Source organism: Dermacentor variabilis, chromosome 1 (genome assembly GCF_050947875.1).
Source record: "Dermacentor variabilis isolate Ectoservices chromosome 1, ASM5094787v1, whole genome shotgun sequence".
NCBI classification, from domain to species: Eukaryota; Metazoa; Arthropoda; class Arachnida; order Ixodida; family Ixodidae; genus Dermacentor; species Dermacentor variabilis.
The window spans coordinates 69,634,469-69,651,275 of NC_134568.1; the positions used below are offsets into that span (position 1 = coordinate 69,634,469).

Genomic DNA, 16,807 nt, shown 5'->3' on the forward strand with positions numbered 1-16,807 from the left:
ACGACCAGCTTGATCAGGAAAACAAATCAGAACGAGCACCGAGAATAGCACCCATTGATAAGCTTACCCATTGCCTGAGCTCCGTACCCCGCCAACAAAGAAAACAGCTCCGTTCATACACGTTTGCACCTCGAGTACTCTTAAAATCAATCTCTAACATAAAACAAAACAAAAACCAAGTTCTTCAATGACCCGGTTGGCAACGAAACTTAGCCGAAAGATCCTAAATCCCTTGCGAAAGCCTCGCCGCAGAAACTCGACGGCCAGCAGTCATGATAGTGAGTGCGCCGCGACACGGAAAGGAAGACAAAATATAGAAAAGGGCACAAAAAATAGCATGTGACGGTGCTCAACCAATTCGGAGAAGCAGACCTTATCTCCTGCCTCCTCGCAGCAGCGGCGGCGGCAAGATGAAAGTATGTCACTACCTTTCAACTTTATTCAGGGACCTTAAATCGCAGCGCCGGGTCTGCACCTTCCTTTCGCTGTAACTGAGTGGCAAGGCTCAAAGGCCTTTGTTGTACATGCGATTTTGTGCCATTGAAATAACGGAAATTTTGACGGTTGCACAGGTTTTAAGTGAAAGTTCGTCTAAATGGGGCTGTTATATGATGGCTTCACTTACGACAAAAGCAATGTGGCTACAAAATACAGAGAGCTAGTCGAATCTCGTTAATTCGAAATTTCGGTTTATTCAGACTAACGCTGTGGTCCCGTGAAAGTTATGGGTACTACAATGGGCGAAAATGCTCGGCAATTTGAACGCGCAAGAATTTACGACGGTTAATTCGAATATACTGCGCTCCGACAATGCTCTCAGCAGTGCACCAAATCAAGCGGCGCCTCCGAACAGCAAATCTGCCGACAGCCGTAGCCACACTGCAGCAACGTTAAACCTATCAACTTCGACGTCCGTTACCAAGCTTCTTGCTATTCGGTGCCGTGTTTTTCATTGAAACGATTCGCCGCTGTTAACAATGGCACTGACTCCGTCTTTGTAATCCTCGCCAATGGTTTCTAAGCGTGGAAACTATAACGCCTTGCATAATACCGGTTTTCGAAAGTCAGCTTCGCCCCAATACAGCAGTGTTACGCGGTAAAGCATACCAAACGTTAGAAGGGGCAATTGTCACAGGACATGGCAAGTTTCCTTTAATTATACACACGTGCACCCAACTGTCTGCTATCACAGTACAAGCATCGATACGCTTAATAAGTGTACTGGTAGGCCTTTAGAGCTGTTTCGGACGTGCCTCTGGCGACTTGAGCCCATCAGGGCAGTAAAAGGCATGCATTCATTTTTTAGAACTGCCCGATTTATGAAATTTTCTCAGTCCCTATGAACTCCGAAAAAATTGGACTTGACAGTGATTTGTAAGTACGTGTGAATAAGTCTTCTGAAACTTCCCACTCATGTGTTAGCTCAGTGAACATGCACCACTGCAGGTAAGTCCTCCATTCAATTAGCTTCCTTTAATTCAAACTTGTTAATTTAAACAAATTTTCAGGCCCCTTCTAAGTTCAAATTATCGAGATTCAACTGTATATGCACTTCTTCCACATGCAGGATGCAACTGAATGAATACAGACACCAAATACAGGTTTTGATGTTTAATATCCTTTATGACATGTACAATCATGAAAAAAGCAACCATTCATGCCTAGCAATTTCATCTGAAGCAGCATAGACGTATGAAATGAAAAAAAGAATCCAAGCTCTACAGACAAAATGGCTGACAACTACATCGAATTCACTTCTTACACCTGTGGCATGTAACCTTCAATCCAGTGCAATCTGATCAAAATTTGTTGCACAATTTATTTCCTGTAGGCTCAATGTACTCAAAGGGGCAAAGAAAAATGGCATCAGATTCTGAGGAACAGCATTTTCAGGCGACAGTCTTGGATTATCTAGCTTAAAGTTAATCACTCTTAGCAGAAACAAATGCATTGCCCATCGCCAGAACTCATTCAGCTAAAGGCATATTATGAGAGGTTCTAATAAACCTATGATGACAGGTTCGTAACTACAAGCCACTACAAGCCACAGCTGCACATATTGCCATCATGCGCACTTTAAACAATAGCAAAAAATAATAGCTCGGTTTTTACTAGGAGACCATGCAGCATTGTGGTGACCATACAAGGTATGTAGTGCCGAAGAACACAGTTCACGCTACTGTGACTTGCCCCAAGGGAAACTGCAGCATGCCTACCATTTTCTCAACCCAAGGAGTGCAATAGCACAACAAACATAATATAATGTAAATCGGAAAATATCTGAATGGCTCGAAATATCATCCCAACAACAAAGCCCATAAAGATACAACAAAATAAAGCTCATTTACATGGTATATTCAATGCATTCCAAAACAAACCATACCTGCATTGAAAACAGCTGTTCGAGAACACATTTAGTTTTAATGAATCTGCACGAGAGAAAGTAAGACAATGCTGCTTATCCACGATGACTGTGCTTGTCCACAAAGCACCTTTGATTAGCAGCATGAATGTCACAATAAGAGAGCCACCATTGACTTGCCACCTTGAAAATACCACTTTGGGCACTATAGCCTGCTGTCAAGCAGCTGGGAGAACAGCATGCTACAATGCAGAACCAATAAACAAATACTTAAGAGAATGAAGACACTGACAAAAATTGAGAACAATGATGATAGGCTGCCCAATGTCTTGGATGCCTGATGACCAAAGTTTGATGTGTCCTACTGGTGCAAAAGTAGCGCAGTGTGTACGTGAAGCCAATTAAACCACCAGCCCTCAAGAGTAACCCTAAGATGGATACCAGGGTGAATATGAGGGTGTGTCTAGGCCAGCTACTTGTGGCCCAAACAGTGCTGCTTAACTTGGGGGTGGTGGTGGCGGCGGGGCTGCCAGCAGCCCAGGTAGCACAGCCAGTGTGCTTAGATCCACCATAGTCGTAGTAGTTGAAGTAGCCGTAGCACTGGTACTGGCACCTGAAGTGGTGCTGTCTGTGCTGGCTCCTGTGCTGGCTCCTGTGCTAACTGCAGGTGGTGGTGGCGGTGGCGGCGGCAAGCCCATGTTCATAAAGGCTCCTCCAGGGCCCCAAGGAAAGAGCTGAGGTGGCGGTGGGGGCACCCCTGCTATCGGCGTCTGCCAAGGGGCTGAAATACACAGTGCATTTTGCAGCAAATTTAGGCCAACACAACCTACTATATCACATGCCATGACTGAACAAATAAATGACAACCAAAGTGTCAGCCAATTCTCATACTCAAGGAGTTGATAGAAAGCAGCTGTAAAATGCCTACTTATTGTTTGTTCGCAGTAAAAAACAACACAGATGAGAAATTCAGTGTGCACAATACCTCCAGGCCCTTGTGGAGGTCCTGCCATCCATGGAGGCAACCCTGATGGTGGAGGTCCAATCATAGGTGGAGGTGGGGGCACTCCAGTCATGGGAGGCATTCCTCCCTGCCGAACACACATGTAAAAAACACTGCTTGTTAAATGAAGCATTTGAAATCTCCCATATAATTCCTCATAAAAATCAACACCTCTAAATTAAAGATTATTGAAATTTTAAAAGATTACTGACACAAAATTTTTTTATCTTGTTTTTTCTGCTGCAATATTAGCTAATGACCCAGTAATCACTGCACGAAACAGCATTGGCTTCAGAGCGCGACAGGCAATTATTTGGAGTCTTGTTTGTAGCGACCAGTTTCCGTTTGAAGAACAACAAGATGGGCCAAAGAAGGAATATAAACACAGCCGGACACGTGATTGCACAAAACTGTGATGTGCGCACACACTCACTTGCCGGCGCGAGAGCTTCGTCTTGCTAATTCATCTGCTACCGTAAAAACCGGACTATAGGTCGGACCGGAACATAGGTTGATCCCCCAACTAACGAATTCTAAAAATGAAAAAAAAAATTTTTTTTTCAATGGCAAAAGCAACGGAAGACACCCTTACCTTGAAACAAATGCGACTCATGCACAATAGTGACAGTATTTATTTAAATGCTGCTTGCATGTGCACCCGGCCAATTTTTAACAGTATCGTGCGACCATCGACCTGCGTGCTTGTCAGCACCTTATTAACGGTGCTGAGCGGCGAAACAAACAAGATACGCGCACGTGTACACGTGCGCTTACTTTCGCTATTTTGCCACTCTGTGCCGTGATGATCTGGTGCTGACAAACACGCGGGTTGATGGTCGCGCGATACTGTTAAAAATTGGCCAGGTGTACAGCACACAGAAGGGCACGAAATGCGCGAGCGCTACTCCGAATCAGAGCAACGCCTTTGATCAGAGTCGTCTGAACTAGAGTCGGATGACGAGTGCTTCTCGCTCCCCAGTCCAGAGGCGCACTCGATCTCTACCGCTTTCAAACGGATGCCTTCGACAGTCACAGGCAGCGATCTTACACGCAGCTCCCGGACGATCTCCGCAACCTTGTCTTTCAGTTTTGCGGTCCGCCCACGAAATGATGTTTTCTGTTGGTTTGCTGCTTTTGCCTCTGCCAGTGCCGAATGCTCTTTTCGGATACTCCAAATTCATGCTGTGCCGCATGGTTGCCGTGGGCTTCCGCGGACTCAATCGCCTTTTTCTTGAAGGCGATGGTGATTGCCGTCGGCTTCCGCTAATTTTGAAACAAAATGTGAAAAAGCAGCCTCTACCAATATAACTTTGTGACAACGTAAACGCAAATTGGCGGTGCCACAATGTCGCCACGCCGCGCTGCTGCTGATGGCGAAGGCGGCTCTTTACTTCATCCACCCATTGTTGCAAGACTTCCGTAGTTTTTCCGCCAATGTCCGGTATATAAGACGAGGGTCGACTATTCGCAATGGTTTTTTGAAAAAAGAAAAGAAACCATTGGATATTCCGGTTTTTACGGTATGCCTGCACATGCTTTGCGATTGGATTGGACAAACTTTATTAAAGGTCTTGCTTTACGATGTCCTCGCCATCATCGTCGTCCTTGTTTTCGTCGCCCAGAGGCGACTATTTCCTGCTTGCAGTAGTCACTGTGGAATTAAGACGTGGCCAACCATACTTGATTAGATTCACTACAAAGCAGCGACTCAGAAAGTGCGGCTAGTGCCAGCTATCAATACGCGTACGCACCGGTACAAGTAGTATGAGCCATTCGTCAAGGGCGCTTTAGGAATGAAGCATATTCCGGAGCAGGACACAAGGCAAGGTAAAAGTCGACACAGCATCAAGCTTAGGGGTACGTAGTCTTGGCAAAAGATCATCGGACTGCTCTAAGCTCGGCCAGTTTTGTTTATAACAGGCACGCTCGAAATGAAACGAGCAAATCTGGTTGCTCTTCAGCGGGATCCATTCTAAGCGTCCAGCGGTGCGCACGAACTCAGACCACTTCTGCCGCTTATCGCCGCCGAGCAAGCCAAGCAAGCTGGCGATCACTGGGAAACAGTATATAGGCCTAGCTCGCTAGCCGTCGGATCCGAGGCCAACGGCCCTTGCGGTCTTTCCGCAGCTGGTAATAAAGCATCTATATTCTTCCAACGCAATCAACGTCTGCACATTTATGTCGCTCATAAGTGATAATACAATTAGTCCTCCCAACGCCACTGGTAGCAATGAGAAAACATGTTCACCAGGCGAGCCGGTTCGCAGAGACGATTGCAGCCGCGGCTGCGCTGACAGCTTCCGAGTGAAAATCATACCAACGATTTACTACAACGCCTAACGTTTCTGACACGAAATAACTTAGTGAGTTATTTGGTGTCAGAAACAAATTTTAGCCGATTTTTGTGCCACCATCAGCACGAAAGAGATCAGCGTCACGACCAGGGAAAAAAAAAAAGAAAAAGACCAGAACAATCATAGCAGCGAGAAACTTGCATTTCTCGGTTGTTCACATTCCTTTCTTGTTGTCGATGTCGTGAGGTCCTGCTTTCTGCGGTTGGCTGTGCACACATACTTTAAAAGTTATTTTAAATATGTTCTAAGCTGTATTCGCCGTTGATATTTTGAAGACGATGTATGTGTGCCCACATAAATCGATCTCACACATTAACTCAAATTCAAAATTTTGTGTCAGTACTCCTTTGAAACATTTTACACACAACTCATGAGCTGCAACCTTCATCGCTACTTGCTGCGAATATGATATGCCTTGTAGTTTACAAAATTCATGCATGTGTCACCATCATCACTTTCAGTGTTTCAGCTGAGGCGCTGAAATGGAGTGATTCACAAATGCCTCACAGACCGCGTTTGCTCATGGTTCACATCACCTGCTCCTGACCAGAGTACCAAATGGAAACTATTTTCGTTCTTATTTAGCTTTACATTAAACTCTAGAGAAAAAACAAAGAAACATTGAAACCAGTTCACCTTCATTCGCATAACCAAATAATAATTAGAGGAAAACAGCATTAAACTTATCGTACAAAGGTCGACGCTGCTCCTAAGCTGCACAGTAATATTATACGTGTTATTCTGCATGCAGCACGCAGTAGTTACAAAAGAATTATCGAGAACAGACACCATTACTGGAATCTATGTTAAGCGAAGCTTTACTGAGAGAGAATTTGTTGAAGATATGGACAGATTCCTCTAGCCTGCTACTCTTCTCTGCAGAGTGAAAGAAGAAGAAAGAGGTAGGAGGACTGATGTTAGGGTAGGCAGTATAGGATGTGACTATACCTATCAAGCCTCGCCAATTCGGATTTCACTGGACCAGGAAAAATGTCCAAAATACCTCAATGTTGAATTATCAAGGGTATCAAGAAAACAAACAAATGCTTACTACATCAACATGCTTTTACTTACTGAATGAATTAGCAAATCCTGTTTCTAATCTGCACAACAGCAGCGCGGACGCAGCAATTTTCATCATCTCGTGATTGACTCTCGCAGCATGGCCACCAGTGCACGCAATCTTCTGACACACTTTTCACTTTTCCCAATTATTTTTCAACAGTCAGCTGGGCACCAACAGATCATCCGTACATCAAGATTTAGCCAGTGCTCTACACCCTCGACAGCTTTGCACCGAGTCGAAACGACGCGACTATTTGTCGCAACTGCTGACGACAAAACCGCAACTGCTCTCGGCGTGGCTGACACATGCACTGAGTCAAATTGAAATTACCATTTGCTGCAACTAAAGTCCCTCAATGTTTAAAAGCAGCACCATCCCTTAAACTTTGCCGCCACCACGCGGCTCTCTGCCTTTCTCCCTTATCCACACGTTCAGCCGCCCGCCTTCCCTTTATGATTGGACTACCGCCGTCATGTGAGAGCGCGTGCTCTTTTCCATTTTTTTTTTTTTTTAATCCAAGATGAAAGCGCACACTTTCATATGTTTCTCCGGTGCCATATTTAATGCAATGAATGAATACGTGCTGTATTGTACATAATATGTGGTTTATACGATGACTGTAGCTTCCGTCGTGAGCGTGTCTTTAAGAACAGCATGCTTCCTTGGCACTGTTTCTTCTCTTCGTCATGAGTTGCTGCACCTATGGTTGCCGTAATCGGTTCAATGAAGGAAAAAATGCTTTTTACACTGCCATTCGGCAAGCATGATGTGGAGCGACGAAAGCTATGGATGCACCAGATCAGTCATGCAAACTTCGACAGGCTGCAAACTGCACGCCTTTTTGAACGTTTGAACTGCACGCCTAGGGAACGTAAAAACGTCCGAAAATTCAGGCAGTCCGAAAAAATGAATGCATGAAAAAAACCGCACCTTTTTTTCCTTTTTTCTCGGATCTAGAGGTAAAGGGCGAAGTACCAATCTTCCGAAACCCTGCCAAAGCATCAATGAAGGTGCTATAAAAAGATGTGTTCAAAAACTCTGTATGCAGCCGACTGCCGGTTTATTATGTACATGTGCATCGTCGGGCAGCCAGTGTTATTGCTGCAGTGGCTTGAAGAACTTGTTGATTGTTGTTTGGACGGCGTTCCGGTTGCATGCGATCATATTCGCCTCGATCTGAGCAAGGGTCATGTCAGCACTGTACACCGATGAAAAAGTCAACAGTGCTCGCGTCAACTCGGCGCTTGTAGGGGGCGCAGGCATTGGCTCCTCATTTTCAACATCGGAGTCTTCTGAATCCCCCACAACCTGACGGACTATTCCCTCGTCAGTCAGTTCTGCGCAGAAGTTGAGTTCGTTGTCAGCGTCAACAAACTGTTCAAAAGTTATTTCCGTGGGTACGGTACTGCTTTCTGCACTTCGATGCCATCGGGGAGGATGACGAAGAGGGTGTGGGGGCCATCGAAGACAAGCGAAATCCTCAAGTTGCGAACAGTGGAGTTCGCTGACGAGCGTCAAAGCACCTAGGCCTAGCGTCGCAGAGCACACTTGACACAACAGCACAAGCACACACCATGCTAGCCAAAACGTGGCCTGCGCAAACCGTGGCGCAAACAAACGAAATAGCGCCGCTCCAGAAACTCCGCCGGAAGCAAAAGTGTGGCCATTTGCGGCGATGAACATAGCCAGCGTGGCCAGACTAAATCGGTATGTGATGGCTAGATCCGGCTACTTGTGGTTCAAAGCGGTGATATGCTTCGGCTGCAAGTCGATTTCCTTCGCAAGGGCGCTGCGGGAGGAGCCTAAGGACCTTCCATCGCATCAAAAAGTCCGGAAAATTGGACGGCGGGGGGTTCGAGCGTCCGAAACTTCAGATGTCCTTATACATTGATTCTATGGGGCTCGTGGCGGTGCCGCGAAGACATCCGAAATATCAGGCATGTGTGAAAATTTGGGCGTCCGAAAATTCAGTCGTTGACTGTAGTGCATCACTTTCATCGTCCAACAACGCGGCGCTATGGCAAACCTCTTCAATGATAGACATGTTGTTCAACTCTTATGTCCGCATCAACTCTTATTCAACTCTTATTATGTCCGCATCAACGGTGATTTACTCATCTATGCTGACGTCCATTGGTACATTTCCGGTGTCTCGAAGGGCTGCCCACGCCGCAGTAATTTCTGTAGAGGGTGGCTCCACTCTAAAACGGTCGTCTTCCTCGTCCATTGTCGAGTTGGCCGTCACTTCAGCCTCAGGCTTAAAGCCGGCATGTGCAAAGAAATTTTCAATTATGCTACGCTGGGTTGCCGTCCATGCCGTGGCAATCATTTGTAGGGGCATAGTCCACTTTGGTCTCCCGCCCGGTGTCAACATTCAGCAACAGTCGCTAAATTAACCACTGCCAATATGCACTTTTCCCATTGTGAATGACGCCTTGGTCTAACGGCTGAATCAAAGCAGTGCAGTTTGGGGGGAAGAAGCGAACTTCCACATTTTCCAACTAGGCATCCTCAAAATTATGCTTTGAGCAGTTGTCAATAAGCAAGCACACCTGGCAGTTTTGGACATTCATATCGCGGTGGAAAGCTATGATCCAATCGCAGAAGATGGCCCGTGTCATCCAGGATTTCTTGTTTGCTAAATAACTTACCGGCAAGCTCATACCACCTTTGAAGCAGCGAGGCCTTGCGCTCTTGCCGATAACAAGCGGGCAGTGCTTGTCGGTGCCATCCATGTTAGTGCAGAGAAGCAAAGTCACACGCTTCTTCTGTGCTTTCCTCCGCTGCATGGTTGGCTCTTCATATCCAGCGTCTTCGATGGCAGCAGCTCATAAGAGAGTCCCGTCTCTTCTGCGTTGTAGATGTCGGGCGGGGCATAGTCTTTCATTATGTCCGGCAAAGCAGACCACGCCCAAGTCGCTGCACCATTGCCGCCTGAAGCAGCAGATTCGCCGCACAACACTTTCGCAACGATGTCGTGTCGGGCCTTGAAGCAGGTCAGCCAACCTGTGCTTGCCTTAAAATCGTCGATGCTGAGCATGCAAGCATAGTTCAGAACCTTTTGCTGCAGCACGCTTCCGTTGATTGGCATTTTCTTGGCACGCATGTCGAGGAACCATGTAAACAACGCCGTCTCAACATCCTCGTGTGCAGCTTAAGTCAACTTCTTCCGTTTGGTGGACGCTCCCACAGAAAGAGCACTGGTGATCGTGTCCTTCAACTTCAAAATTGTCGACAGCATGCTGTTGGAGATGCCAAACTCTGCTGCAACGTCTCCTTTCTTTTTGCCGCTTGAAGCCTCGCTGATGATTTGCGCTTTGACCTCCAAAGAAAGAAACTTCCGCTTTGTCGCCATGCTAGCCAAGCGCACAAACACAAATGAAAATCTGCGACACCGCGTTGCACCAGCGATCGCGTGACTTAGGATGCACGACTGTGGCCGAGACGAAGCAATTCAAACATACGTTTGGTAAACTGTAGTTAGGCATCTCGTGCAGCATAATACGTTGTGGTTTGTGTTTTGTTTATTTAAAGCCTCCTGCAAGTTTTGACAGGCCGCAGTTGGGGCGACATCGTGCCGGTATGCTCGGCGACCAGCTTCTTTACCACGTCGGCCGTGAAATGCACACATGCACACGTCCTCGCCGGCCCTGCCATGGTCTCCTCTGTGGCGGGATGGGCCGCTTGTTTCGGTTGGTCTCGCTTCACCTAAGTTCTCATACACCACGAGAGTCACGTGGGCAACATGACCTCTTAGGGGCAGCGATATTTTCGGCTGGCTCAGCAACCCAAGGACACAAGTAGACATAGCGGTCTGCGCATGCGCAGTACCGTCACCCCTAGTTCTTGCATATGCAAGCCACTAGCATCCCCACTAGCATCCCTCTATTAAACGCGCCGGCAGCAGGGAGCAAATGTTTTGTCTGCCTCTTGCTCTGTCGTGTCGTGGAAGCTCGAGAATATGCAACCTGCAATACTAAACGAGAGGTAAGATAGCTTACATGATACCTCAACGTCTCGGCATGCTCACTCTCTGCACACGCGGCAGATTACCTCTAAAGCTGGGTGCGCGGCTGCGTATGTGCTCAGCCGTGCTTACTGCCATGCGTAGACACGGCTGAGAAAAACACTAGAAATCACCAAGCGCCAACTTAAACCCCACCGCCCCTCGCGCGCGCTTTACCGCGAGCGAGCTCCCCTGCCCCTTTTCCCCTTTGCTCGAGCGGGAAGGCGGCACTCATAAAGCCACCATCTTTCTTGCCTCCCTCGCACACTTTCACGCACACCTAAAGCACAAAGTGCGTGGGGCACGATAGGATCTTATCGCACTTGGACTTTACATTGAATGTGATGCGGCTCCAGTGGTCCTCTTGCCCAACATGTGCAATTTAGAGGTGCGCAGGCAGCCATCCATCTGTCTCCGTGGAAGTTTCCATTTATTGTCTTGGCATTCCAGTGTGGGGGAAGTGAAATTTCGTTATAGAGTCAACGATCAATTTTTCGAACCCTCTAGGGAACGTAAAAACATCCGAAAATTCAGGCAGTCCGAAAAAATGAATGCATGAAAAAAACGAATTTTTTTCTTTTTTTCTCAGATCTAGAGGTAAAGGGCGAAGTACCAGGCTTCCAAAACCCTGCCGAAGCATCAGTGAAGTGGCTATAAAAAGAGGCGTTCAAAAACTCTGTATGTAGCCGACTGCCGGTTTATTATGTAGTAAATGTGCATCGTCGGGCAGCCGGTGTTATTGCTGCAGTGGCTTGAAGAACTTGATTGTTGTTTGGACCGCGTTCCGGTTGCATGCGTTCATATTCGCCTCGATCTGAGCAAGGGTCATGTCAGCACTGTACACCGATGAAAGAGCCAACAGTGCTCGCGTCAACTCGGCGCTTGTAGGCGGCGCAGGCATTGGCTCCTCATTTTCAACATCGGCGTCTTCTGAATCTCCCACAACCTGACGGACAATTTCCTCGTCAGTCAGTTCTGCGCAGAAGTCGAGCTCGTTATCAGCGTCAACAAACTGTTCAAAAGTTATTTCCACGGGTATGGAAACCCCAGCAGAGCGGAGCCGATGCCGAACTCCTTGCTCACGTCAGCCTGCGATCGGCCGCTCACGACTTGCTTAATAACAACGGCTTTCTTCTCCATCGTTAACCGACGGTACTGCTTTCCGCGCTTCAATGCCATCGACGAGGACGACGAAGACGGAGTGGGGGCTATCGAAGGCAAGCGAAATCCTCAAGTTGCGAACAGTGGAGTTCGCTGACGAGCGTCGAAGCACCTAGGATTAGCGTCGCAGAACACACTTGACACAACAGCACAACCACACACCACGCTAGCCAAAACGTGGCCTGCGCAAACAAACGAAATGGCACCGCTCCAGAAACTCCGCCGGAGGCGGAAGTGCGGCGATAACATAGCCAGCATGGCCAGACCAAATCGGTGTGTGACGGCTAGATTCAGCTAGTTGTGGTTCAAAGCGGTGATATGCTTCGGCTGCAAGTCAATTTCCTTCGCAAGGGCGCTGAGCGAGGAGTCAAAGGACCTTCCGTCGCGTCAAAAAGTCAGGAAAATTGGACGGCGGGGGGTTCGAGCGTCCGAAACTTCAGATGTCCTTATACATTGATTCTATGGGGCTCGTGGCGGTGCCGTGAAGACGTCCGAAATATCAGGCATGTCCGAAAATTCAGTCGTTGACTGTATTGAAATCACATACAAACACACTTTGTTATACCAAGGTTCTAAATACATGCTGTTCTATGGACAAGAGGTTAGGAAAAGATAAGTAGAGTAAAAGCTCGTTAATTCGAATTTGGCGGGGATGCTACAAAAATTCGAACTAATGAAAGTCAGAGAAAAAAAATCGCTTGATTAATGGGCGTATATAGTCAGACGTGGCGTGAGCATGTGCGCACACACGCTACGTCACGTTGGTGTGAACAACAACGTCTACAGTTCAAATCACTGTGCAGCCAACGTAACCGGACGTAGTGAATGCGGCCCGACGTGCCCGACGTCATGATGGCTCCTGCTCCATCCGCACGTTCGTCGCACGTGTGGAGAAAAAAAATTGCAGTTTCGCCCGAAATGCGACGCATCGATTGCAATAGCAAATTAGTAGATAGCTATACGAAGCAAGGATAGTAGTTTTATCAGCCGTGTAAACTTGTAAACGTTTGCTTATCAACTAAATGAACAAATACGGTGTCATGCGCACATAGGTAGACATGATGACCGCAGAAACTCGCTGAAAATCACTGGAGTGAGGAACCGTGGCAGTAGCAGCGAGTGAATTGACCTTCGTATAGCTCTCGCTTCAACACAAACGAAACGTAGAAAGCACATTGCATACGAAGCTGCTGGCACCACGTGCACTCTGTAAACATTGCAGATCACTTTGAAGATGAGGCCCACGCGGGTGCGCACTTTGGCCATGTTTGACTCCATAACACTGCGACAACGGCAACAACTTGCAGTCATCGGTTACGAACAAACTACTAAAAAACGAGCCATCCTCAGCGTTTGCGTGGTTTTGTTCAAGGATGCAGATATCTGCCCAGTCAAAGGGGAAAATGCAAAAAACAAAAGTGATCTTCACTGTCAAATATGCATGCATACCTAAACAGGGCAGCTCACGCACCTTTATTCCCAACTGTGACAACAAACAGACTTCTATGACTCCAAGATATAGCAATATTTAGGACAAGAGACTAGTATCTAGCAATGAAATTGTATAAAGCATTTAATATTCAGCAGCGCCTACACTCCTTGCATACTGGAACCATCGTAGCACAAACACAACCAGCGCAGTTTCCAGTGAGAGCCAGCAAACTGCAGCAAGAACCAGTGCATGTACAGCGCAAACCAGTGCGCACCAGCGTCATGGCAGCGAGACGAGCATCTCGTACAGGGTGACCCAGCTTTTATCGACCGTTCTCACTGGTGTCCCAGTGACTCCCAGCGATCGCCACCGTCCCCAGCGCGATCCAGTGTCAAAAAATATGTTGCTTTCACACTCGAAGGCACTGGAAGACGCTGCTTCTTGCAATAGGGAGCTCTTTACACACCTGGGATGGCTGCCAGGGCATTCCAGTGCCAGCCATATGGGGTGGCGGTGGTCCACCCATCATTGTAGGAGGTCGTGGGCCTCCTGGGGGCATCATTCCTTTTGGTCCTGCAGCCCACTGCTGTGGTGGAGGGCGGTCCTGCACAGAAACCACCCCACCATCATGAGGGCCTCCCACAGGCACAATATTGGAAGCAAAATGATTTTTTGGTACAGAAGGTGCATACACAATGAACATAATAAACAAATGCGGGAGTGAATACACATTACAGTAGCCGACAGACTTTTCAGACTCCAAAAATTCAGACTTGATGGATATTCAGGACTTCATAAATGCATTGTCACGGTTCCCATAGAGCTAATGCATTTTTGTGCCAGATTTTTCAGATGAAGTTAGGCCCCAAAGTTCGATTTTCTGGACTAAATTGCTCATACTGAGCCACACTACTCGGTTTTGTAAGCCACCATGTTGGATTTTCTGCTGGCTTGGCTTCCAGTGGCTTGCTCCATAGCCTCCAAGATTGGGATGCGCACGCTAGCAATAGAGAGCGCATGCCATCGTCCAATCTCAGAGGCCATGCCCTCTCTTCCTTCGCTCACAACATGCTCCAAGGAACAGCACTCTTTTTTTCTTTCTTTTTTTCGGTCAGCACTATCGTCTTAATCACTTGATGCAGGATCCTTTTTTTTGTGCATGAAATTTTTCTTTTTTGAGTTATGGTTGCTATTTTAGTAGCATGGCTCGTTTCTCCGATCTCCACCAACGAAGATCGCCAACGCAGTGGCGCTATTGTCAACTGTATACGGAGACGATTTCGCTCTTGCAGAAATCCAAGGAAATCTGGTTGCCTCCAAGCATAGTATGACGCAGGGAATTATTAGAGATTTCTTTAAACCCCTTTAAGCCTAACAAATTTTATTTTTTGGGGTGGACGAGTTTTTCGGACTTCAATTTTTCACACTATTTTTCGGTGCCTGCGAGGTCCGGAAATTCGGTCGGCGACTGTATGAATTAAATATAACCTTCACGGTGCAATGTTGAGACAAACTTGGTGATACTAACCATAGCAGCCCGATTCAATTCATTAACCATTTGAAGGTCACCACTATACACGTACGGCAACGACCGAACATTTTTCTTTTTCTTTTTTTTCTTCGCTCTATTATGCTGGCTGCCACCACAGTGGTTCGGGAGTATTCCCGCTTGGCCTACTTTACCACCGCATGCTAACGCCCGCACTTGTGCACTTTATCATGGGCATTCTCGCAGCGCAAGATGCTCGCTCACATGGCACTCCCATAAGCTAGCGAATACACTGTTTACAGGTGCGCGCTAGCACACCGGCAATACTGCTGAGCATGTGTTTCTTTTTGTGAGGCACGCGAGAGCTTACAGAATCTTGTCTACCAATCAAACAATTAATTACTGGAAGTTTCACACCCCCATTTTTCCAATGGCTGCACACCAGTGAATTTGCTTGTGGGTGTTCACATGTCATGCATCACTTTCACATTGGGCACACTTTCTTGAAGTCCTTGGTTCAGACATTGCTGGGGTGTCTCTACACCACCGTCTTCACTGGGATCGCACCCTCGGTGCAACATGATTAAAAAGTAGAAAATAATATGGACTGGTGCACAATATAGGCCCTAGCAATGCCAAGCCAATTATAAATGCAAAAACTAGTTGTGTGAGCTTTATGGCACTCGTAAAAAATTATATATGCTACTTTATCCATGTATTCAACTGTAAACTACAGTCGAATCTCGATAATTCAAACTCGAAGGGGCCCAAACATTTGTTCGAATTAAATGAACGACTTGTTTTTAAAGTATTTGTGCATTATAGCACAATGCACGAACGGTGCGACTCCTGAAATATTGCAGCGCGCAAGCACACAGCAAGCGAGGACCACGAAACTGCCCATGCCGGCCAACGCTCGCTTCCCGATAACGGCAAAAAACGGAACTTCAAGGAGCACGCTAAGCGGGCGCCAAGCCAGCACGCACGGAGACCGTGCATGCGAAGATGAGGGAGTTGCAAGGGGAGCGCAGTTGCGAGGAAGTGCGGGAGGGAAGTGGATTTGCTTTCCCACCAGCTTGCTGAATGGCGCTAATTATCTCTGCCACTTATTGCCACCCAAGCAGCAGAGTTGCCGAGGCTGGACTGGGCGTGCTTGTGTTTTTTTTCCTTTGTCTGCTGACAGATCTGCACTGTGTTAACCTTCTTTGTCTTGTGTTCAACACGCGAGTCATGTCTTATCAAGATGACGAAGTCATTGCTATTGATCATAATCATGTTGGTGTACTCCCTTCTGTTTCAGCATCATCGCGTTCAAAAGACAAGGAGAAGGAGGTACTGGGTGTCACCTTCGCGTCCTTGTATTTAGGGTCCGTCTTGTCGTACACATTCGGATATAGCGCACTGTCACCAACAACCTTTCCATCGGGACATCTCAGTTTAGAAACGTCATTGTAAAGAAACAAGTGCGACCGAGACCAACCAAGCTAACTAAAACAAGCACGAGCAAGAGCTGACACAACGAGACAATAGTGCGAAACAAGCAGTCCGGCTGAACCAGATGGAAGTACGAATAGAGCAGTCGGGTGGGCCCACATGATACTAGTTTCCTGTGCGCACATCACTTATTAGTCTCCTCTACTCGCAGCTCGCTTGCCGCTGCGGTGAGTCACAAAAAATCGACCCAAGACCAATCCCTCCCGCAGCACGCGTTGAGCCACTAGTGTGGCTGGGGCATTACGGCGCGACACAGAAACAACAATCTTGCCATTTGAGAGAGGGTGAAATTTCCGCCATTCCCCCCCCCCCTTCCCCCGCGCGCACGGCATTGCGGAGTTTCTCCTAAGCCTCCCCTCTATGGCGAGTCAGACCAGTGCTGGTCATAGGTGCCGTCGCGTGATTTGGCACGCTGCTGAGAGCATTGTTGGAGCACGGTA

General features: G+C 47.3%; 1 protein-coding gene across 2 annotated transcripts in view; it reads right to left on the reverse strand.

The window, feature by feature from the left end:
• Positions 1–1,596: 1,596 nt before the first annotated feature.
• Positions 1,597–16,807, reverse strand: part of LOC142579034 (splicing factor 1-like) — a 54,802-nt gene continuing 39,591 nt past the window's right edge. For both annotated transcript variants that reach the window (XM_075688841.1, XM_075688851.1), the window contains exons 8-10: positions 13,851–13,988; positions 3,348–3,453; positions 1,597–3,143 (exon numbers count right to left, since the gene is read on the reverse strand). In XM_075688841.1, coding sequence (XP_075544956.1) covers positions 2,860–3,143; positions 3,348–3,453; positions 13,851–13,988 — 528 coding nt within the window. In that variant the 3' untranslated portion in view covers positions 1,597–2,859. The remainder of the gene's footprint in view (positions 3,144–3,347; positions 3,454–13,850; positions 13,989–16,807) is intronic.